The 24774-nt window shown below is 34.6% G+C and overlaps 1 protein-coding gene across 6 annotated transcripts in view; it reads left to right on the top strand.

Moving 5' to 3' along the window:
- The window catches only part of PDS5B (PDS5 cohesin associated factor B), a 192437-nt gene extending 168133 nt beyond the window's left edge, over positions 1 to 24304 (top strand). The window contains exons 29-35 of one of the 6 annotated variants that reach the window (XM_025000062.2): positions 556 to 618; positions 1186 to 1331; positions 2710 to 2809; positions 9311 to 9750; positions 9843 to 9950; positions 12705 to 12843; positions 14188 to 24304. In XM_025000062.2, coding sequence (XP_024855830.1) covers positions 556 to 618; positions 1186 to 1331; positions 2710 to 2809; positions 9311 to 9750; positions 9843 to 9950; positions 12705 to 12843; positions 14188 to 14223 — 1032 coding nt within the window. In that variant the 3' untranslated portion in view covers positions 14224 to 24304. Of the gene's footprint in view, positions 1 to 555; positions 619 to 1185; positions 1332 to 2709; positions 2816 to 9310; positions 9751 to 9839; positions 9951 to 12704; positions 12844 to 14187 lie in introns of all 6 variants that reach the window. The other 5 variants (XM_025000061.2, XM_025000060.2, XM_025000059.2 and 2 more) reach the window with 5 other exon arrangements.
- The last annotated feature ends 470 nt before the right edge of the window (positions 24305 to 24774 follow it).

The raw sequence follows: 24774 nt of genomic DNA, 5'->3' as shown, positions 1-24774 counted from the left end.
TTTAAGAATCTCTTGGAGGTTTATAGTCTATCTAAGTGAGAGGAAAACAGTCATTACCCCCCCCCCTTTTTTTTTTAAAGCAGAATACCAGTTAATATCTTAACCCCAGTGTATAGAGATTGGAATAGGCCTTGTAGGTTCACCTAAAAAGGGACTGTCTGCATTTAGGCATTCACTTTTTTGTGATTAAGATAAAAGTAGTGTATATATATATATATATATATATATATATATATATATATGTGGTCTCTTCCCTGGAGAGTATTATTATATAAGCATGTTTTTGTTCAGGTGCTCTTACAGCTCTAGCATATTAGAGCTCAAAAATGTTGTGTTAATACTAGAGTTAGTACAAGGTTAGTTTTAGCTATTACAGCATTTAAAATCAGTGACTGAAATTTTGTGTTTCAACTCATTTTTAGTTTCAATAAATATGTATTTTATAATGCACTTTAAAACAAAAGCTGCTCTAATTTAAGTTTTATTGACTTTTGAATTGCTTTGTAGATACAGTGTTTCAGAAGTCATTGACTGTCTTTTTTCCCTTGCTTCCAGAACTTCAGTAACACCAAAAATTATCTGCCTCCAGAAATGAAATCATTTTTCACTCCTGGAAAAGTATGTTTTGAAAATTGTTTTAATTTTTATGTGGTAGTTTATTTTAGTGTGACTGTTGGTATTATTATATTATTTTGTATTTCTTTTAAATTGGTGTATCAAAAGAAAATACAAATATTCAGTATCTTCCATTTAGTAAGAAAAAGTTATTTTTACTATATAGATGTAGGTTGAGATATAGAACATATTTTTTAACTTATGGTAAAACCCTGGGTATCTTCTTTCTTAAATTTCTTATTCTGTAGTATTAAAGTAAAAAGACATATCCTTCCCTGGCAAGAGTCTAATTGTCAATTTTCATTGTTGACTATACATTTTTTGTGTTCTCACTTTCTTTGTAAGCCTTCTTACCGTAGATAACTTAGAAACTTAACTGTTATTCTGTTAATACAGTTTTTTATTTATTCAAGTGATACTCAGTTTATAATTCTTATTTTGCTTAAGGATAGGCAAGCTTTTCATGGTTTATATATGGAAATACTTTGGCAGGTGTTATTTGTGATTCTTTGCATCTAAATTTCTTTTGGTTTTTATCAAATAGAAAGAGATACGCATTTTTCATTTCAGCCCAAAACAACCAATGTTCTAGGAGCTGTTAATAAGCCGCTTTCATCAGCAGGCAAACAATCTCAGACAAAATCATCACGAATGGAAACTGTAAGCAACGCAAGCAGCAGCTCAAATCCAAGCTCTCCTGGAAGAATAAAAGGGAGGTAAGTACACAAGAAATACCATGCTTTACATTAAGGAATCCACCAAGGCTATGAGATCTAAAATAACATCTTCTACCTTTAATGTCAGTGAATGAAAGTCAGTGCATATCTGTACATTCCTTTTTAACACTGAGAGCCATTTACAAGGTATATGTATTTGCTTACTCACTTAGATGGGTACTCCATAGCCTTTCATATTTTAGCTTGTTGGGGCAATCCGTTGTAAGACATAAGCTGGTTTCCAAACTTAGTGTCCAGTGAATGTAAATCTTTAAATTACGGCTCATCTATACAGTGGAATACATACTCCTTTAAAAAATGATGACGTATGAGCTCATATGAAGAGTTTCCACAATATGTGATTGAGTGGAAAAGACAAAGAATAGAACAGTGTAAAGTATTTTGGGGTTTTAAGAAGAATTTGTATTTACGTGTACTTGTACATGCATCAAAAGTTTTAGGAAGAATGCCCAACATCTCCATAGTGCATACAGTAATCTAGTGTAGGAAGGAGGAAGATGCTCTGATGTGGTTTTGAATTTCTTTTACTGTGCATGCATGTAACTTTTTTGTTTTAAAAAAGTTTAAAAATGTGCTTTCAAATTGTGCTGTGTACTTTCAATTTTTTATTTTCTAAAGAAAAAAGGAAAATAATTTACAGTTTAACTAGTTTTGGCATTTTTGTTGTTTAGTTTCTAAGTTGTGTTGTTTTTTGTTCACCAGGACTCTTTCTAAGGGAATGGGCTAGGTGTGTGTGAGAGATCACTTTGGTTGGAGAATAGGGATTAGAATAATGGTCAGGGATGAAGTTGAGAGGTAGCCAGATTATGTTTGCCCTTTGTGGATAATGTAAAGGATTTGGTTTGACTTCTAAGTAAAACTGGAAGATGTAGAGTCTAGTGATCTAATTTGTGCTTTTAGAAGATTACCTAGGTTACTGATGGAGAATAGAGGAGCTAGAATCAGCTAATAGTAATCTCAGGTAGGCATGAAAAGGGAGAAGGTTGGAAAATAGCCAAATGGTGTTAAATATATTAAAGTGCTTCCCTTGCAGCTCAGTTGGTAAAGAATCTGCCTGCAATGCAGGAGACCCAGGTTCGATTCCTGAGTCAGGAAGAGCCCCTGGAGAAGGAAATGGCAACCCTCTCCAGTATTCTTGCCTAGAGAATTTCATGGACAGAAGAGCCTGGCAGGCTACATTCCATGGGATGGCAAGAGAGTCAGACACAACTTAGGGACTAAACCACCATGAAAATAAAGTGGATACTTTTTGGAAAGAATGAAACTTTTTGTTCATAAAGCTATAAAGCTACTCTGGGAACAGGAAGAACTTTTAAGGTTTGATTGTAATAATAATAACAAATATCTGTATTAAAAGGCTTGATAGTTCTGAAATGGATCACAGTGAAAATGAAGATTACACAATGTCTTCACCTTTGCCGGGAAAAAAAAGTGACAAGAGAGATGACTCTGATCTTGTAAGGGTGAGATATTTCGTTTGATTTTATAATAAGTACAATAATAGTAATTCTTTCTATGTAAATAATAATTTTTACACGGAAACGAGTGAGTGTTACTTTCAAGTTTGACATATGATTTTACTTCAGTGGTTTTAATCACAAATTTGAGTTTATAATTATCCTCTACCATGTAATTTAAGTATATTGAATTTCTTGTGTGTCTTATCATTCTAGTAAGCAGTCTTTATTCTTTAAAGCTTTGGACTCAAACATGCCTGTTCTGTTCTCAGAACTGCTTGGCTTTTGTGTTTGTTTTCTTTTTCTTTAAACATAATGAGTTTAGACTTAGCCTTAGAGAAGAGACTAGAATGAGAATTCTTAAAGGTTCTTCCATCTTAGCTGATTTCCTGAGCCTTTAATTACTAAATATGATTCCAGTAAATGTTGGAAATGCTACAGTTTTCATAAAGTCCTTGTTTAGTTTTTAAATCTTAATAGCAGTGATACTGGTATGTGTTATAGACATAATTTATAGTTATCATTTGAAGACAATTTGGCATTTTTAGTATGGATATAGAATACGGTTACGTATTCCAACACAACTCAATGGCATTAATAACGGAGTACATTTTGACTTTCTAGGTTAGCTCTAAACATTTCTTGAATAACTTGTTAGGTTCCCTGAATTAGTTTCTTTATTAGTGAAGTGTGGATACTCAGCTGGTAAAGTTTATCAGAATAAATGAATTAGCCCAAATGAATGGTGGTTGCTGCTGTTTCATTGTTATCAAGATTAATATTTTTGATTAATAATTATCATAATAAAAGTTAATGTGTTTTCATCTACTTGATTAATAGAGGGAAAAATTATTAATAAATACATTGCTTTTTCTGAAATAGTTCTTGTACTTCTTGTCTTCCAGTGGCCCAAACTTATATATCCCACAAAGTTTAAATGATTTTCAGTTTTTTTCAGGTTTCTCCAATAACTTATTTTAGAAAATTGTTTCTCTTTCTACTTAAAACTCTAAAATTCTTACTCAATCTTAACTATAGTGTTAATTCTGATTATTATTGGCTGTTTAAAAATTTCACCCAAGCAGAATTAAAAATTGATTGCTTAGCCAGAAAGGAACCTTGTTATCTGGATTTATAGAAGAATCCTTGAGTGGGAAAAGCTATTTATGTCTTCTAATCTGACCTCTCCCTTAGTGCAGAAATTCCTTCTCTGTAATTTATGAGAGTTAGTTACCATGTGCTTGAAAATGCCTTAAGTGGAAAGCCTGTAATTTCTCCCATTTGTTGGAGACCTCAGGTAGGTTACCCACACCCACATATATTGCTCTTCTTCCCCCCCAAATTAGAAAACATGGTTAATATTTTGTTATCCTATAAATTCCATATCTAGTTTACATTTTGGAGCAATGCAGAATAAAGTCCATGTTTTCACAGAACAGTTCTGAATTTACAAGCTTTTGAGATTGATATGTGTAGTTAATAAGGCTTTTGCCATCTTTTGTGTAACTTTGCATCCATTTTCAGAAGAACCTTATTAATAAGCTTGTTCCAACTGAAATGTCTTTAGAGAGCTGACATTATGAAACAGAAGTTGAGTTTAAAGACCGATAGATGGTGGAAAAGTATTGTTTTTTTTGTATACTACCAGCTTCACATTGAAATTTCACTGCAAAATTATTGTTCATGTACATTTATATTAAATACAGCCACAGGACTGCAAAGGTCAGTTTTCATTCCAATGCCAAAGAATGTTCAGACTACCATACAGTTGTGCTCATTTCACATGCTAGCAAGGGAATGCTCAAAATCCTTCTAGACTTCAGCAGAGCGTGAACCTAGAACTTCTAGATGTACAAGCTGGATTTAGAAAAGGCAGAGGAACCAGGGATCAAATTGCCAACATCTGTTGGATCATAGAAAAACCAAGAGAATTCCTAAAAAACATCTACTTCTGCTTCACTGACTATGTTAAATCCTTTGACTGTGTGGATCACAACAAACTGGAAAATTCTTAAAAGAAATTGGAATATCAGCCCACCTTACCTGTCCTGAAAAACCTGTATGCAGGACAAGAAGCTACAGTTAGATCAGACATGAAACAGTGGACTAGCTCAAAATTGGGAAAGGAGTATGATAAGGCTGTATATTGTCACCCTGCTTTTTTAAGTTTTATGCGGAGTATATCATGCAAAACGCCAGGCTTGATGCATCACAAGCTGGAATCAAGATGGCCAGGAGAAATAACAACCTCATATGCAGATGATATACCACCCTAACAGCAGAAAGTGAAGAGGAACTAAAGAGCCTCTTGATGAAGGTGAAAGAGGAGAGTGAAAAACCTGGCTTAAAACTCAACATTCAAAAAACTAAGATCATGGCATCCAGTCTTCATGGCAAGTAAATGGGAAAAAAGTGGGAACAGTTACTTATTTTATCTTCTTGGGCTCCAAACACTTGTTCCTTGGAAGAAAAGCTATAACAAACCTGGACAATGTATTAAAAAGCAGAGACATCACTTATCCAACAAAGGTCCATATAGTCAAAGCTATGGTTTTTCCAGTAGTCATGTATGGATGTGAGAGTTGGACTATGAAGAAGGCTGAGCACCAAAGAATTGATGCTTTTGAACTGTGGTGTGGGAGAACCACAACAGTTGGCACTCTTGAGCATCCCTTGGCTGCAAAGAGATCCAGCCAGTCCATCCTAAAGGAAATCAGTCCTGAATATTGAAGGACTGATGCTGAAATGGAAACTCCAATACTTTAGCCACCTGATGCAAAGAACTGACCTATTTGAAAAGACCTTGATGCTGGGAAAGAATGAGAGCAAGAGGAAAAGGGGACAACAGAGGATGAGATGGTTGGATGGCATAACCAACTCAATGGATGTGAATTTAAGCAAACTCCAGAAGATAATGAAGACAGGGATCGCAAAGAATTGGACACAACTGAACAATAATAATTTAGTTTTACAATTAACATTTTCCCCATTTCTTACTTGTGATGTCGATTTTATACCCCCTCTGTTCTGAAAACAGTACAGTACAAATGAAAAATTAGAGAATTTAGTGCTTTAGGAAGCTAGATTATTTTATGATACTGTCAAGAAAACAGACATTGAATTTCCTTTTTACCACCAGCCTTTTCCAGAACATTAAGATTTCAGCCATTTTTTTCAGATATTTGGACGTCAAAATGAATTGTAATATTTATAATTGGAAACTTTAGTTTTATTTTAATATTTTTCTTCCCTTCTCTAAGCAATGACAATTAATTTTTAATTTATGTTCAAAACTCTAGAAAAATAGTAACAAATTAAAACCAAACATTTATATGCCTTTTTTCTTCCCAGAATACAAGGATAATTTAAATGCTAAAAAATCTTTTTATATAACAAATCAACATCCTAAATAAAAGATGCTAACAAGATAATCTCAGATCATGTCAATCAGATATAAATAAAATTTCATTCTTGGCAAAAGTGAACTCTTTGTAAATTAATGCTAGAAACATACTTCATTATATGCTAAAAGTTTTATCTGTTGAAGTCAGTAGTCAGTGATTTGGTCAAATTATTATTCTTAAAGGCAAAATACTTGAAGCATTTTTATTAAAAATCAGGAACAAAACATACAACCAGTTACCACCACTGTTATTGTTCTAGAATATTTGGCCAGTTCTGAAAGACATGAAATAGGAACCAAAAGTATGATGATGAAAAAGAAGAGATATTTATTTTTATACTCTTAAAAAAAATAAGAAGCAATAGAGAAACTAAATTTAGCATGGTAGATGTATGTTTGTATGTATGTATATAACTAACTTTACTCCAGTCATTTTACTTTATATCAGATGGACACTTGGGGGAAAAGAGATTTACTTTACAGCAATAACCGTTACAATGGAATTAGATAGAGGGATCTAAACATAACCTTAAAAAGAAGGAGGAGGAACCTATGTGGAGGAAACATCAAAACTGAGAAACATAGAAGAGAGAGAGGACATGCCATATTCCTTCATGGGATAAATGAATAAAAAAAGATGACAGTTCTAAGTGAAAATATCATTGTAAAATTCCAGTGTGATTTTAAGTCCATGGCGAAGAATGTTGTTGTTTAGCTGCCAAGTTGTGTCCAACTCTTTGTGACACCATGGCCTATAGCCCCCCCCAGTCTTCTCTGTCCGTGGAATTTCCCAGGATTTCCAATATTCCCAAGAATACTGGAGTGGGTTGCCATTTCCTTCTCAGGGGATCTTCCCAGACTAGATATGAAACCTGTGTCTTCCTGCATTAGCAGGTGTATTTTACCATGGAGTCACTAAGGAAGCTCAAGGGTAGAATAAATGGATGCAAAGGAGGAGTAATGATAAAATCAGCCCAACCAAAGACAAACATACTTAGTTATAATTTGTAAAATACTGTGCTTTTGTTGCATAGTATTTTACTAATACCTAGAAATATTACTGTTTTTGAAAAATAATACAAAGTAAAGGAAGCATAATATATCATTGATTTTGAAGTGATTGGATGTATCTTTGGCAGTGGGAGTAGGTAAAACAGTTTAGAACCTCAACTCACATCCTATCCTAAAACAAAATATGATAATGTCTTAGTCTGTTCAGGCTACCATAACAATACACCAGAGACTGGAAGGTTTGAACAACACAAATTTTCTCATGTTTCTGGAGGTTGGAAAGTCCAAGATCAAAGTGTGGGCCAATTCAGTTGCTGATGGGATCTCTGTTCCTGGTTTACAGATGGTTACCCTGGGTTCGATCCCTGGTGGGGAAGACCCCCTGAAGTAGGAAATGGCAACCCACTCCAGTATTCTTGCCTGGAAAATTACGTGGACAGACCAGTGTGGTGGGTTACCGTCCATGTGGTCACAATGAGTTGGACACGACTGAAGACACACGCACACACCCTCACACACCCTCCCTTCTTGCTGTGTTCTTATCAGTGGTAAAAGGATATGAGTTTGAGCAAACTTCTGGAGACCATGAAGGACAGGGAATCCCAGCGTGCTGCTGTTCATAGGGTCGCAAAGAGTCAGACATGACTGAGCAACTGAACAACAATAAGCTGGTGAAGAGAGAGACAGTGAGATCTCTCTGGTGTCTCTTTTCCTAAGGACACTAATCCCATCATGAGGGCCCCACCCTTTAGACTTTAGAATTACTTCCCAAAGATCCCATCTCCAAAGAATATCAGAATTCTACAGCTTGTGAATTTTGTGGGGACACAATTCAGTTCATAACGAACAGGAAATAAAATCTAAAGTATACACAAAAGTGTAGAATATTGTAGATTAAAACTCAAACTCCAATAAACAGACAAGGGGCATAACTAGGCAGTTCACAGATAGGAAATACAAATGACTAATTAAACGTGAAGAATTGTAAGTAATCTGATAATTTTTGTTTTCACTGATGTTTTAAGAATGTAAATTGGAACAAACCATTTGGAAATTAACTTAGTACTACAAACATGTTTTTATATGTTTTACATGCATGGTATACCTATGGAGAAAATTATAAATTCATACATATTCTTCCTTGTTTCTTTGAAGAATTTCTTTAAAGAATCTCCATCTACGAGTCAAGGCTTAAATTTTGTGAATGTAGACTGGGATTTTATGTTAAATTTGAAAGTCACTGATTTTTGTATTGTTGTATCTGGGAAGAAGTGATATCTTTGATTCAGAAATGTTTTCGGAATTTTTAATAAATGATGAATATGTTTAACTTTTGTATCTTGCAACCTCCTTTATGAAATAAAATAGTTCTTTTATGATGTGTATGCATTATGCATTACATAGTTGATATTTATGTCTTATTATATACACTGTGTGGTAAAATTAGGATTACTTAAATTGACTATCAAATGCAGATCCACTATACTCAGTGTAGTTGTCTATTATTTAAGCATTGAATTTGGCTTTTTCTCTTTTTTTAGTAGACCAGATAGATTTTTTTTTTCTTTTTTCAAGAAAATACATTGATTTTATTATTGAAACAGTATAGACATTTGTGAAATATTTGAAAGTAAGTTGCCAATTAAAACTTGGTAGAGACAACAGATACTAATAAGAAACAACTGCAATTCTTCATAATGAGTACTGAACTATGACTCCTTTTAAGCGTTGAATTTAGAATGTTCTTTTTAATGGACTAGCTCTTCATGAAAAATTTATCATCTAATCATCTATTGATCTTGAGAGGTTTCATCTGAGGCTCTTTAGCTTGAGTAAGAATAAAAATTTACCCTCTTACCCCCAGATTATGTTTTATATTAGAAAATTGTTATTAAAAGCAAGTAGGTAGTTATGGTTCTGATATGCTTAAGACCTCTAGACCTTATTTAGGTACATTCTTATAACTGAAGTGGATAACAGATTTTGTTCGTTTGTTTATTCTTGAACATATATATATATATACACATACACACACACTAATAATGTATACTAAGTTTTATATTTGAAATCGTGGCTTTTATTCCTAGTCTGAATTGGACAAACCAAGAAGCCGGAAAAAGACACCTGTAACAGATTCAGAAGAGAAATTAGGCATGGATGACCTTTCCAAGTTGGTACAGGAACAGAAACCTAAAGGCAGTCAGCGTGGACGAAAGAGAGGCCATACAGCTTCAGAGTCAGACGAACAGCAGTGGCCTGAGGAAAAGAGGCTCAAAGAAGATATACTAGAAAATGAGGATGAACAGAACAGTCCACCAAAAAAAGGTAAACGAGGCCGACCACCAAAACCTCTTGGTGGGGGTACACCCAAAGAAGAGCCAACGATGAAAACATCCAAAAAAGGAAGCAAAAAAAAATCTGGACCTTCAGCAGCAGAAGAGGAAGAGGAAGAAGAAAGACAAAGTGGAAACACAGAGCAGAAGTCAAAAAGTAAACAGCACCGGACTTCAAGGAGAGCACAGCAGAGGTAAGTGTGTGCAACTCTGAACTGCATGTGTCCGTTATTGTACTGTAAATCATAACTTGGTGCTGTCTGCATCCGGGTCTTCCCCAAAGCAGAGCAGAGTCTCCTGACACTACTGCAGCTGAACCCACACAGTCCACACCACAGAAGGGACGAGGAGGACCATCAAAAACACCGTCACCATCACAACCCCCCAAAAAGGTGTAAGTTGTAAATAATATTAAGTTTCAAACCAGTTTCAAATTATTTTGCAAGAATTCATAAATTTCTAAGTATAGCAATATATAGTGAAAGTGTTAGTTGCTCAGTCGTGTCCAACTCTTTGTGACCCCCTGGACTGTAGCCCACCAGGCTCCCTTGCCCATTCTCCAGGGAAGAATTCTCCAGGCAAGGATACTGGAGTGAGTTGCCATTCCCTTCTCCAGGAGATCTTCCTGACCCAAGAATTGAACCAGATCTCCTGCACTGCAGGCAGATTCTTTACTGTCTGAGCCACCCGTATATTTAGCCTAGTATACTAGGTAAGATAAAATTTTTGTAAACTTACCTAGGTGATTGATATCCCAATCATCCTTTGGTGACATTTGTACATTTTTATAGGTTTTAGACAAATGGTTATAAATACCAAATAGTTTATTATTTCCAGTACACACTTTTTGGTACCTAAAGAGACGATGGCGTATCTTTAAATAATCATACCATAGATCACATTTTCTTGTTACTCCACACCACAGGTTTTCCATCTTTCCTCAGCAACTTTAAAAAAATAGCTTATACACTTTTGCTTTCATTCTTTGATCAGTGTAGGAAAGTCATTTTTCCTAAGTATATTGGTGGAAATTATCACATAGTGATCTCAAGCTTTTGATGTCTTGATATTGTTTGTTTTCTAATCAAATTAACACATCTGTATCTATATATAGATTTGGATGATCACACAAGTACACGTTTATAGGAGAGTTACAGTGACAAATCTATGTCCAAGATTATTAAAGTGGCAGGGGCATCAATGTTGTAATTTGTAAATTTGGCACTTTCTTTCTCATTTAAAGCAAAAACAGAGTAGAATGTTGTCTGTTAGAAATTTTACAGTTTTTCTGAAAGTAATCCCATACTTCAGTGGCTTGACTTTTCAGAGTTGGCAGCACACCTTGGTTAAACACTCAGTTCATAGTTTTTCCTGTTCCTATGTATTCCATAGGAAAAGTTACCAAGTATCTAGCTAGTACTTCCCACCTTTTTCCGTTTAATTTTCCTTCATGTAAAAAGTAAAGGTAAGTACATTTTTGTGGCAGCTTTATAAATGTGTTTGTATTCAGCCATGGAAAAAATCACTGTTTAAAAAAAAAATTCCTAAGATAGCTTAAATTTCGATGATTAATTTTATAACAAAATAATAGGGTGAATATCTTTCATGCTTGCAACTTTAATTTGTTTATATTTGGGCATCATAAAATGAAGGGCTTGTATGATTATCATGTTACTTGTAAAATGACACAAGTCCTCCTCATGGGAATATTTTAAATGAAGCAAGTATTTTCTGTTAAAAAAATCAACACAGAGAGAGTGTTTATAATCCTGTCTTAACAGCCTAACTTCTTTTTGCTGGAAAGCCCCTCTTTAGAGGTAGTGTGATCACATATGTTACGATTTGCTTGTTTTCTTGTTCTGATCTTAGTGGAATTGAGCAAGATTGTATTATTTTCCCTGTATATTCTTCTGTTAATTCTGAAAAACTGAATCAAGTAAGTAAATTTGAGTAAATTGGCTTGAGTACAGATTAAACAGTATATATATTCAATTGCTTATAGAAATGACTAGGAAATTCTAAATTAAATACCAACAGATATATACGTTTAATTAAGTGGTGGTATCTGTTACATATTTTTGAGTATCTTCTATGTATCAGAGAGTATTAGGTGCTAAGGAATATAGTGACAGAAAACAGACATCCTTATAGTACTTACCATCTAAAAGGGAATGTAGTTATTAAATAATCACACATGAATGTGAAATAATAAGTTGTGAAATGTACCTTGGAGAACAAAGTTAGGGTGCTGTAAGAGAGTGTAATGAGAGGGCTGGGGAACTGGGGAAGTTTTCTCTTTGGAAAGTTGATTCCTTGAGAACAAATTGATTCCTCAAGTTGATTCCTTGAGAACAGTAGGAGTTAGACTTCTAGAGAGTAGGGAGAGGAACATTTCAGGTGGAGGGGACCCTGTTTTGGAAGGTTCTGAAGTGGGAAAAATCTTGACAAATTCAGAGAGCCGAAGGAAGGCAAAGTTTTTGCTGTATTGTAGTTTCAGGGGATTGGGGTATAGAAAAAGATGAGAACTGACAAGTAGGCAAGGCCAGTCTAAAGGTCCTTATGTACTTATCAAGGAGGTTAATGCAGTTACTCTCAGTACAGTAGGGGCCTCTCTCAGGGGCGTTGACATCAGCTGTTTTACATTTTTAAAAGATTACTTAGAGAGAGGCAAAAGATGAGAATGGTTTAGAAATATGTACGATGTAACAGTGAAGATGGAGAGAAGTGAATGGATTTGAGATTTCTTTACAAGTAGAATCTTTAGGTCAGACAAAGAATTGCACGCTATTAAGGAAGACTCTAAATTTTCTGGTTTGAGTGACTCAGTAGACATAGATGCCTTTTACAGACTTGGGAAAGATAAAAGGAAGAGTAGACTTTGGGTTATATTTTAAAATCCTTTATGGCGTTGGTTTCAGTCACCCTGACTTTTGTTATTTGTTATCTACCAAATAAAGTACAATCTAGGGTTAAGTACTGGTTTAGGGTTTAGAATGTAAGGAAAATATTTCTTGGCTTACATGGTAATTCAGGGTAAAAATGATAATAAAGGAAAGTCTATGAAGTATTTAAAGCATTTCCTCTTATGAAGTAAACTACCACTTAAAGATCACAATGCTCATTTTATTTTACCTGTGTTTTACTCTAGCCGTGTAGGACGCTCTAAACAAGCAGCTACTAAAGAAAATGACTCAAGTGAAGAAATAGATGTGTTTCAGGGTAGCTCTCCTGTCAATGATGAAAATCCACAGGAAGAAACAGAAGAAGAGGAAGTCTCTACAGTAAATGTATGTGTTTTTTAAAGTGCCATGTGTGATAGTATGGAATGTATTCAATAGAATTAGAGTTGATAAGTGGTCAGATTCTTTTAGCACTTGCCGTTACTTAATAATTCTGAATATATATGTATTTTTTCATTTGTTTGTAGTGTGTTCATCTATCAGCTTAGATTGTGGAGAAAATATCATTTATGAAAACCTGAAACCAAGTGAGAATAATAGACGTAGCCTAGTGAGAGTGTAAATGTTCAGTGTACAACTGAATACAGAGAAGAGCAAGTGATAGTCTCAGGACGACACCGCATGCACTTAAGTTTTCCCAGTATCTGTTATATATACTCTTGGTAATATTTCGTATACATTTTTTGTTTCAGTTTCTCAGTAGCAACTAGAAGTTAGTCAGTCATGTAGAATAAAGTCATGTCTTCAAATAAAATTAGCGTTTGGGATTCATAAAAATTGGCAATAGACCTTTCTTTCACAAAAGTAGGAATGTGATGCCTCCTAAGATACTTTTTTAAAATAATGAATGACTTTGCCTGTCACATCTCCGATTTTTCTCTTTGGAAGAAATATAATTGATGCATCTAAGTAAGAGCTGTGTATTGCTAATATTCATGCTGAATCTGTGGATCAGCTTAGCTAGTTTCAGTTTTTTGTTTGAGAAACGTGTGTCCTGTGATCAAGCCCCAGAGTTGACCCCTGCCTCTCTGTCTTATTTAATATAATCAGCACCTCTGTCTGCATCAGGATTCATTTATCTGAATTAGTTGAAGACCAGAGGAAAAAAATATGTTGAATTTTGGTCTCAAATTAGTTTGGCTTGTAAAGGGTTTTTATGGGGGGAAGATATAAAAATAAGGCTCATGAGTACATAGTAACTGATGGCTTCATTAAAGGAAAACTAAACTATAAGTTTATGTTCCTCTTGATAATACTAAACTTATTTTATCTGAAATTTTATGCTTTCATTAGTACTTGCCACATTTTTTATATGTTTTTGATAGTTGTTATGATCCAAACTCAATGGGTAGTTTCTGAGAAAGGTAGCTATAAGCCTAAATTCATACCCTTTACTACAGACACATAAATAACAAGGTGATATTTGTCATTGTTTTTTGCTGTTGACATTGACTTCTGTTCATTTCTCTTTAAAATTATTAAACAGAAAAGTAAAATATTTTCTCTTTTGCTAATCCTGGGAAAGGCTGTTTATGAGCATTCATGTATGTGATGCTAAGACAGAAAGTTAATGTAGGAGAAAGATTTTAAGAAAGGACTATCAGGGACATGTTAAGAATAATAATTGGTTATAAAACAATGGTAATTACACCCGTTGATGTTTCTTTCAAGGTGCGGCGGCGAGGTTCTAAAAGAGAAAGGCGATGAACAGATGCCGTTAATAACTTTCTGTGTGAGAGCTTTGAAAAAAATGGTTGTCAAGCTTCAGGCTGAGTAAAGCCTTTGATGCACAAAATGGGACTGCTGAAGAGTGGACAGTTGGACCTTACTCTGATGACCTCATGTGTCTGTGGTCACACACTTTAGCCATGCGCATGGTGACAACATTGACTATGGAGTCTGTGAAAGAGTCTAATGTGTGATGGCTATGTAGACATAAACTAAAGAAGAAACTTGTAAATATGTTTTTCTTTTTTTTTTTTAAATGTTTCTGACTTCTAAAGTGCTTGTATAGCTTTTATCTGCGGCTTTAAACTGACAGTGCCCAGCTGTTTATTGGATCTATTGATTTGAAAAGAGTTCTTTAGGATAGATCTTAAGCAGTAATCTGTCAGTGTTTGTATTTGTATTCTCTGCAATTTACTGTGAAAAAAATTTTTTTTCAACAAATGGTGTCATTTTCTTGATGTCACTGTTTGTTGGAGCGTTGAAATGCTCTCTTTCCCGTACGTCTCTTAGCTGGTGTTTACTCCCAGGCATCCTTAATCTGCAGAGGTGCTAAGTGGTCTGCCATCACACCTGAATCATGCCTCTGATGGGAGGACGCCACACAAATGGTGAAACAGTCCTGAAGTTGTTTGATTATTTTACACCTCAGTATTGGTCCCAGAATTTTCTGGCCTGTCATGGCAATGAAAATTTTAAAAAGAGAGAGATTTAAAATATTTTAATTTTAAAGAGTGTGTTATTAAAATAATGTACTGAATTCTTTATCCCGTTTTATCATCCCTTTTCAGTTTTTATTAATCTACTGTATCAATAAAATTCTGTAATTTGTATTAGTTTCTGATAGTCTAGAATGTTATTGTGTATAGATACTTCCTCTTGAACGTTATGTTCAGAAAATGCAAATTATTACACTATAATATAAAATCTGATATATACACATTAGAAATGTTTCGGTTCTCCATAACAGTGTAAAGTTAATCAGAAAGAAAAAAATTTTATTGATGCAGTGTGTCTTTATAAAGCTGTTCTTGAAAGCAAGTGTTTTGTATTTTATAGTGAGTTGCATGTTTATGAAAAAGTGCTGAAAATGGGATGTGCTCTTTTCTGTAAATTCATATTTAGCCATAGTATATGATAGATTGCCCCATAACATAGTTTTTCATCAAGAGTTTATTATTGTACTTTATTTTGGAGCCAAAAATTGTTTTTTGGGGGGAGGGGCAGGGTGGGAGTGATATATCCAACTATATGAGCTACTGTAGGTACCACAGTCTTATGAACTTTGAATGAAATTCCACTTGTCCAGATTGAGAGAAGTGGAAATTTATTTGGGTTTAGAGCATATCTTTCTTTTCTTTGTTGTAATCTACAAAATATAGAAACAAAGGCAGTATCCTTTATACAGTTTTATGAACTGTATTTTCAACCAAAACATATAGGGTATGACTTAATGCTTACCTACATTCATTTTAGTATTTCAGGTGCTGTTCTTTCATTTTTTTCATGGTTACCATCAGAAAAGAAAATCATATTCTAACTTATTTATCACAGTGAATAATGGAGCATTTTCATTTAAATATACCATTATGTTTAAGGTATATTTCCAAGATTGGTTATAATAGATGGGGGATATAATAAAGAAACTACTATTTTGGAAAATGAGGTTTACTATTTTCCGGTGTATACTCACAATTGATGTGATTATTTTTCTTTTAAAAATTTCTTCATGTTTATGAAAGGGCCTTTTATTTTAAAAAAAAGTTTTGAATTGTGTCTTAATCTCTCAGTATTTAACTATTCTTCATTTACAACAGTACTGACACCAGTGATAATGGGAGGCTGCTGTGTATCAAGGCAGCTAATGTTGGACCAATATACAGCTGGTTTTTAAACGTGTCATTAGCTCAATTCTCCCAAACACGCTATTTCTATTTCAGCAGTACAAAGGCATGTTTTTAAATCTATAAAATAAAGAATAAGGGATAGCTTTGTATTTTTGTCTTTGACTAAATTGCACCAGAAATGTTTATGGAAGTATATCCTTAAGACCATTTTATAAAACATAATGAAAAAATGATTGTGGAGGATTTTTATTTGCATGATCATAGTTAACCAAATTTCATTGCACATTTAATTCTGTATATTAGTTCACACAAAATGCTCATTGTAGATTTTGTTCAATGCCAATGAGTCTGTGATTTTATAACTTGTCTGTTCACTTTTTGGGAGGATTACAATGTAAATTTTCCATTTTTCTGTAGAAAAATAGGTGCAATAATGATCAAAGTTTTGATGTCCTGAGTAATCTTAGGGGATTATCTTATTATTATGTTTAAACTTAACATTTCATGTACTAACATTTGGAGAGCCACATACTATAACTAAAGTAAAATTAAGTATGTGTAAAACATTAATTGCTAACAGTGGTTAGCAAACTCTTCAGTGATAATGTTCATTTTGAAAATATGTACTGTATAAAATTAAGAAAATATTTAACTCATTGTAACAAGTTCCACTATGAAAATCTTACGATTCTTCAGTGAGGTTATCTTGCTGCACTCTGTAGCAAATCCATTTAATCTACATTATAATAAAATTTCTTGCTGCAGTGCAACAGGAAGCTTTTTCAGTGATCTCCACTGTATATGTAAATTACAAATGTGGCTGTACAACTTGTTCCAGGCATTAAAGGTTAAATTACATTCTGTATTTTCTTACAACTTGTTAAGTTTGATTTTTAAGATTTCCTTTTGCCCACTTAAAGAATGTCAGGAATTTAAGAATTTGTTTAACTTAGGCATATGTCCCCTACCATATAGTATTATGTCACCATAATGAACAATTGGTATTTAGGTAGATAACCAATTTTCAGACACATTTTTGGATTTTCTGTGAAGTTGAATAAACATGGAAGCTAATATATAATTGTATTATTTTATTTATGTGAATCTATATACATTTATATTTAAATGTTTACTAAATGGAGGAGGTCATATTTTAATGATTTTTACTTTTGGAGCCTTTGGTTCATGAAGAGAAAAGTGTATTTCCTAGTAACATTTTTCAAACTTTTTGTTTGAACTTCTCATGCAAAATCTTGGCCGACAGAGATTTACTAAGTATTATGTAAATGATTGCATAACTGAAGAAAAGAAATGTATCAACTTCAAAAGTAAGCACTAAGAAATGTTGTGGCAGTTTTGTTAATGTGTTCAGCAAATATTTATTGAATTCCTACTATGTGCTAGGCTGGCTACAGAGGACAAGTGTGATCAGGATAGTGAGTCTCTGCCCTTGCGGAGCTCACGTCCTCCACAGAGAGGTGGGGGAATAAGGAGAACAACAAGCAGTATTTAATATCATATCATATGGTAGAAAGTGTGGAGATTAGAAAAGGACAGATTGGATAGAGAGTAGAAATGATTGGAGGAGAACCTGTTTTATACACTTGGAAGCTATGTTTTTCAGTAAAATTTAGGCTCATTAGATTTTTATGCTGAAGTTGACACTTTTATAATTATAAAATGTCACTTGTTGTCTGTATGAATACATCATGCTGGCTTTGATAATCGATACAGCCATTACCAGTTTTGTTGTAACTGTTCTTTGCATGACAGAACTTCTGTCCTGTTATTTTCAACCCGTTTGTGTCCTTATGTTTAAAAGCGTGTATTATGTAAACATTTTATCCTTTGGTCTTGTTCTTTTAGCCAATCTCAGAATCTTGTTTTTTTAATTAGAGTGTTTAGGCTACTTATTTTTGGTTTAATCACTGATATGGTAGCTTTTTTTGGTATTTTCTTTTTTTGCCATTTTTTCCTTCATTCCTTTATGTTCTCCTTTTCCTACCTTCTTTTGGCTCAGTAAAGTACTTCTTGCTATATTCTCTCTTTTACTAGCTTTTTAGTTATACCTGATTGTGTTGTTATTTCAGTGGCTAACCTGCAGATTACAATATCTATATTTTACTTATTATAGTCTACCCTGTATTAATGTTTTTATAACCTTATGAACAATGCAAGAAGTTGAAACAATTCAACTTCATTTGCTGTGCCTCTACTTTTTGTTCTTTTTTTTTTTAATACATCTTTTGGTTTTAAATGTCAGAATATCAGTGCTTTCAATAATCAGTGTTCTTACTTGTTTACCCATAATTTTCTCTTTGCTTTTTTCTTTTAATTTAGATAGTTCTGTGCTTCCACATATTTCATTTTCCTTTGGCCTGAAGAACTTTTGGTATTGCTTATGGTGCAGGTTGGGGGCAGTTAATTCATTCAGGTTTTTTTTGTTTGTTTGAAAGGTCTTAATCACACCTTCGTTATTGAAGGGTATTTTCCTTGGATGTGGAATTCCCAGATGGGCAGTTTTATTTGGCAGCTTAAAGGTTAGCATTCTCTTGTCCTCTCATTTCTGTATTTTTTGTTGGGAAGTCAGCTTAAAACCCTTTTGCTCTTTGTAGGTAACATGTCTGTCTTTTCTGGCTGCTTTTAGAATTTTCTGTTTATCTTTGTATTTAGCAGTTTGACTTTGCTGAGTGGTTTTCATTTTATTTGTCATGCTTGGGGTTTCCTGAGCTTTTGAAGCTGTGGATTGATATGTTCCATCAGTCTTGAAAGATAACCCTCACAAATTACTTCTACTCTATTATCACTCCTCTCTGACACTCCAGTTATAAATACGGCTTCCCTGATAGCTCAGTTGGTAAAGAATCCACCTTCAATGTGGGAGACCTGGGTTCAATCCTTGGGTTGGAAAGATCTCCTGGAGAAGGGAAAGGCTATCCACTCTAGTATTCTGGCCTGGAGAATCCCGTGGACTTATCCCATGGGTCGCAAAGAGTCAGACATGACTGAACGACTTTCACTTCACTCTCATTTTCCCTGTTCTTTCTACTTGTTTTTCTCTCTGTGCTTCACTGTTTTGAATATTTTCTATTAACCCGTCTTCAGATTTATCAAGTCTGTCTTCTGCCCCATCCAGTCTTCTATGTAACCCACCCGATTAGTTGATTTCAAACATTATACTTTTTAGTTTTAGAATGTCCAGTTATATTTTATAGATTTCATTTCTCTGTTGAATGTCTCTTTTTATGCTTTTCTCTCATTTATAAAAATATGCAACTGGCAGAGATTGGAATTATATAACTAACTCTTCATCATCTGTGGACTTGATTCTATTGCCTAATTCTTTTTTTCTTCATTATCAGTCACATTTTTTCTGGTCACATTCCTTTCTGTCACCTTACAGGGCTTTTAATTTTTTTCTCTATTGCAGGAGAATGTGCATAAAAGAACTGAAGGATTGAAGTTGATGTGATTCCCCCCCGACCCCCACCCCCCCAGGAGAGAATTTGCTTTGTTTTCTGTTAGGCAATTGATTACCTCAATCCATGGAATTGGGCTTGGGTTGCAGCTTATGTTAGACTCAAACTTGTTTCAAAAGTCTTGGGACTTGTGTTTTGTGAAGGCCTTTCCCTTTAGCACAGCAAGACTATAATTTCATTCAGCTTTTCCCTCCAGCCCAGACTCTCAACAGGAGGGTAGTTTTACAAAGGATCATCAAAGAAGGTTCTCTGAGAAGGTGACATCTGATTGTGGGCTTTGATGAAGTGAGGGAATCGAACCAAACCATATGAGGGGAAAAAGAGTATTATAGGCAGAGGGAAGAGTTACGTACAAAAAGTCCTTAGGGGAGAATGAGCACATTAGGGGTTTCAAGAAGGCTGTGTTTCTGAAGTGAAAGTGACCAACGGATAAAAGGGCTGGAGGGAAAGTCGGAAGCCAGCAAAGAGCTAGACCATACCTGTGTGCTCTTGGGAGTTTTGTTCAGAGTTTGATGGGAATCCATTGTCTTTGATGAGTAGAAGAATGGCAAGATCTGAATCTGCTTTTATTTATTTTTTAATTAAAAATAAAAAGATGTTGGACTGAACATGTCTAAAACTGAATGCATAACCTTTCCTTCCGGGATCTAGTCGTCTTCATACATCTGAAAGTAGAGCTAGCATTCAGCTAGTAACACAAATCAGAAACCTAGAAATTTCCCTCTTTCTCCTCCTTGTCCTTATGCTTACATTCTCATCTGTCACTAAGTCCTGTTGATTTTCCTTTCTGATTGCTCCTGGAATTTTTCTACTTTAAGTTCTCATGTCTTTGTCTCCAAACTTGTCTGTCACATTTGCTCTTGCCTGAGCTCAAATTGATGTTCACAGTGTAGCCAGACCATTGTGAAATAGAGTGATCCTCTCAGCAGCAGCAGCAACAACAGATCTTGCAGTGTAAACCCTACAATCCCTTAACACTCCACTGTTGCCTTTAGGATAATGCGCCCTACACAGCTTTGCATCTTTGGTCACTCCTTCTAGCCAGACCTTTGTTCTTAGTCTGTGTCAGCCACACTGTTCCCTTACACCTAGTTGCCGGAGGTACAAGCTATTAGGGTGCGTATAAAGGGATATGGACATTCAAAAGATAAAGTATAGTCTGTTCTTTGTGCCTGAAGCCCTCTTCCTTTTTCTGCTGCATCTAGTTGTCTCATACTCACACAACAAGAATTTTCCCTGAGGAAGCTGTTGTAGGTTTCTGTAATGAGGACAAACCCTACTATTGTATGCCCTCTTAGTTTACTTCTTTATAGAGCCTCTTAGCCCAGTTGGTATTTGGATGGTCTTACTGCCTCCAACATTGTAAGGTACATGAAGACAGAGATGGGGTTTCTGTTCACTAGTTTTATCTCCAGCACGCAGCACAGTGCCTTGTACTTAGTAGTCAAGAACACTCATTGAATAAATCTAAATTTACCTTATTAAAATGTAGATAAATAACATGACAAATTATTTTATTTAAGATGAAGTCAGATAATTTATTGTGCCAGATAGCCTTACTAAAGGCTTTCCGTGTACTAGTTCACGTAGCCCGCCCTCACTGTAGCTCAGTGTGGTAGTGGATGGTGTGCTCCTTAACAGATGAGGGAACTTGAGGGTCAGAGACTGGTTTACTCAAGCTTCCTCATCTTAGAAGTGATGCCAGAGGGGTTGATCACATCTGTTTTACTCCAGAAGTGTGCTCTCTTTCTGCTATCTCAGATATTAATCATCAAACCAATTGATGGAATAAATGTTAATGTGTCTTAAAGAAGTCATGATACAGTTCTCAAATTATGTTGGAATTTCCCAGTCAAGGAAATACTGGGCCACATTTTATTGGATACCCTATTACTATATCTCCCATTGAGAAATGTATATTTTCAACATTTTACAAAGCAACCTAGACTTGCCCAAAGGTCACAGGGTAGAGCCAGTCAGAGTTGATGGTCTGAAGTGATCTTTATGCTGCTCATTTGGACTAGAATTCAAATACTAATAACTTACTGAAACCAATACTGCTTGCTTTTTACTGAAAGCATATTCGATGCTTCAGACTGAGATCCTAGAAAGTGATGGATAAAAATGTAAGTTTTATTTACGTGACAGCTTCCATTCTTGAATAGATGGGTTTAACTGGTCTCACTAGATAGTCTTCTGTACCCCCTGGGGGCCTATAGGTATCATGAATAAAAATCCTGGAGAGGAGATGATACTGTTCACCCTTTATAGATGGTATGTGAATGTTTGGAGGGTGCTGCATACTAAAAGTGTTCATTTGGGATGTGAGATCCAATCAGCTTGGCTCAAGAGAGCTTTCTGAGTTGTGGTTGGGTAGTGGGGAGATAACCTGTGCAAAAGTAGCTTGGGAGAACATGGTGTGGGGCTTTGAATTACAAAGCCAGTTCAGGGAGCTACCCATGACTTTTTAGAGCAAAAGAAGCTATTAAACTATAAATGTTAGGAATTTTAATGCAACAGCTTTAGAAGGATGTGTAATACAGTTTAACGGGCTATAAATAGGGAGTCCAATTAGTTAACTCTTAAGATTAGCTTAGTAGTTTGCTCTGAAGAAGCAATTACCTTGTCATCAAGCCTCAGACTGTTCATAATTAGTAATTGTTAGATGAGTTCTATAGTTTCATTAGTCAGATAAAGACAGTGTTCACAGTAACTAACAGCCAGTTGAACATCTTTTTTGATTTGAAACCTTAACATATGTACTTCCTAAATATTTCACCAGAGAAAGGAGGTGGAAACACAAATTCAGAGCAAAAATATGAAAATTCCCCTTCACCTGATCAGGATTTCAGTTACACTTCCTCATGCATACCTGTATAGCTTTTGTTTTTATGTAAGTGGGGCCATGTTATGCCCTTCTACCATTTTTTCCTCTACTTATAAAGCTGTCGGCACATATGGGTTTATTGCACACTTTTAACAGCTGCATGAAATTCATTGTGTAGTTATGCCATGATTTATTTAATCAATGTTCTATTGATGGGCATTTGAGTTATTTACATTTTTCACTGTTACAAATGAGGCAGTAAATGATCTTTCCTGTATGTCTTTTTGCTGAAGTGCCAGATTTCCTATAAGAAATAGACTCCAGTGTAGAGGATTGTGGAGTTCCTTGAAATTTTAAGTTTTGCCAAATTGCTTTCCCCAAAGTCTACCAGTTAATGCTGGTTTTAACTTCTGTCAGCTGATAAAAATTACTTTGTTTTCATTTGCATTTCTCCAATTAGAAATGAAAGACCATTGTCACATATGTTTTCTTTTTGATTGGCTCTTTCTAGTCCATGAACTACTTGTTTGTATTTACCTGTTTTTCTATTTAACTGTTTCTTTTTATCGTTGTTGTTACTCATCTCTGGGCAAAAAGGGAGGAGGTAGGGATGGGTTATGGACTTTAGCTATACCGAGTTACATTTTGTTATAAAAAGTACTGTAGGTTTTGGCTAGCATATATAATAAAGTGAGTTTACTTTTTATTCCATGAGCTCTGTACATATTCTCACATTATTTACTTGCTTGTTAAATCTGTGGAAGTTACCTTCTGGTGACTCACTTATCTTCTTAAGCTTTTTTTTTTTTTTAACTGTATCACACAGGTTGTGGGATCTTAGTTCCCTGACAGAGGATTCAATCCAGGCCATGGTTGTGAAAGCATTTGAATCCTAACCACTGGACTGCCAGGGAATCCCCAGTTGATGTCTTCTGTCATCATTTCTGTAATAATTTGGGAGTTTTTCCTCTTCGTGAGCTCAAATCTGTCAGTATTTTTCACTGTGGCCTTGGAGTTTTGTGCTATCTACAAGATTTTTAAAAATACTTTTCTGTTTTCTAATATGTATACTTTTTTTTTTTAACATTAAATCATTTACCCCATCTGGGGACTACTTTTGTATATTGTGTGTGATTGTGTTCTAACTTTATTTTCTCCTAAGTGTGTGGTTGCTTTTCTTAATACAGTTTATTGCATAATTTCTTTTATCTCAACTGGTTTGAAATGCCACAGGTATCATGAACTAAATATCTTTGTCTACCTGGATATGATTTTGGGCTCATGTGTCATTGATTTCTTTGTCTTTGCCTATAACCAACATATAATGTAGTTACTATATCAGTATGATAAGGTTTTATATTTAGTCTGAGACATTTCCCTAAAATGTAATTTTAACAGTGTCTTATTTGTTGTTCTTTGCTATTCTGGTTATTTTCTATTACTCAGAATATCAACATCTTTACAATATTGAGTCTGCCCACTGAGATAGATTTTTTAAAAGTCCTTCCTTTCAATATAATTTTACTATTTTCTTTATAAGAGTAGGCTTTGCATCTTAAAACATATATTTTACAAGTTTTTTTGGTCATTGCTAACGTTGTTGTTATTCTATTTTCTAACTGGTTATACCTATTGTGTTACGTTTTCAGCCACTTTGCTGAACTTTTACTAGTTGTAAGAGTCTTTCAGTTAAGTCTCTTGGATTCGTTAGGTGACACTGTCTGCAAACAGTTTTGTCAGTATTTCAGATTGTTCTGATACTTACATCATGTTTTTCTGGTCTAATTGTGTTGGTTGGCATCCCCAGAGCATTGTTAAATAGAAAGCATCCTGTCTTCTGCAGTTTAAGAAAGTTTCTATTTCTGTCTAATCAGGGTTATTAAAAAATAAAATCTGGAATGTGTGTTGAATTCCATGTTTGCATGTCAGTTTATGTTTTTTAAATATATAATTATCAGTGTAATGAATTATATTAATAGATTTCATAAATAGAATCACTCTTGCTTGCTTTGGCAGGATTAACCCAACTTGGTCATCCTACTAGATCCAGCATGCCAGCATTTTACTCAGTATCCTTATGTTCATGTCCAGTATTGAGACTGTAATTCTCTTTGTTGTGTTCTCCTTACTCCAGTATTGGTGTGAAGGGTTTTGCTGGCCTTTAAAATGAGTTGGAAAGCTGTCTCTTATTTTTCTATAAAACAATTTATATAATGTAGGAATTATCTACTTCCTGAAATCTTCATGAAGCTCACATTTTACATTGTACTTGGTGCCTTTTAAAATTTTACTTTTTCACTTTTCCAGTAAAAAGGATTTTCAGCATCTGGGAAATAATATAGCAGACCATCATGATCTCATTCTCCAAATATAAAAGATG

The sequence above is a fragment of the Bos taurus genome, chromosome 12, assembly GCF_002263795.3.
Source record: "Bos taurus isolate L1 Dominette 01449 registration number 42190680 breed Hereford chromosome 12, ARS-UCD2.0, whole genome shotgun sequence".
NCBI lineage: Eukaryota > Metazoa > Chordata > Mammalia > Artiodactyla > Bovidae > Bos > Bos taurus.
The sequence above is the reverse complement of the archived record's forward strand: the minus strand, read 5'-3'. Positions and strand labels throughout refer to the sequence as shown.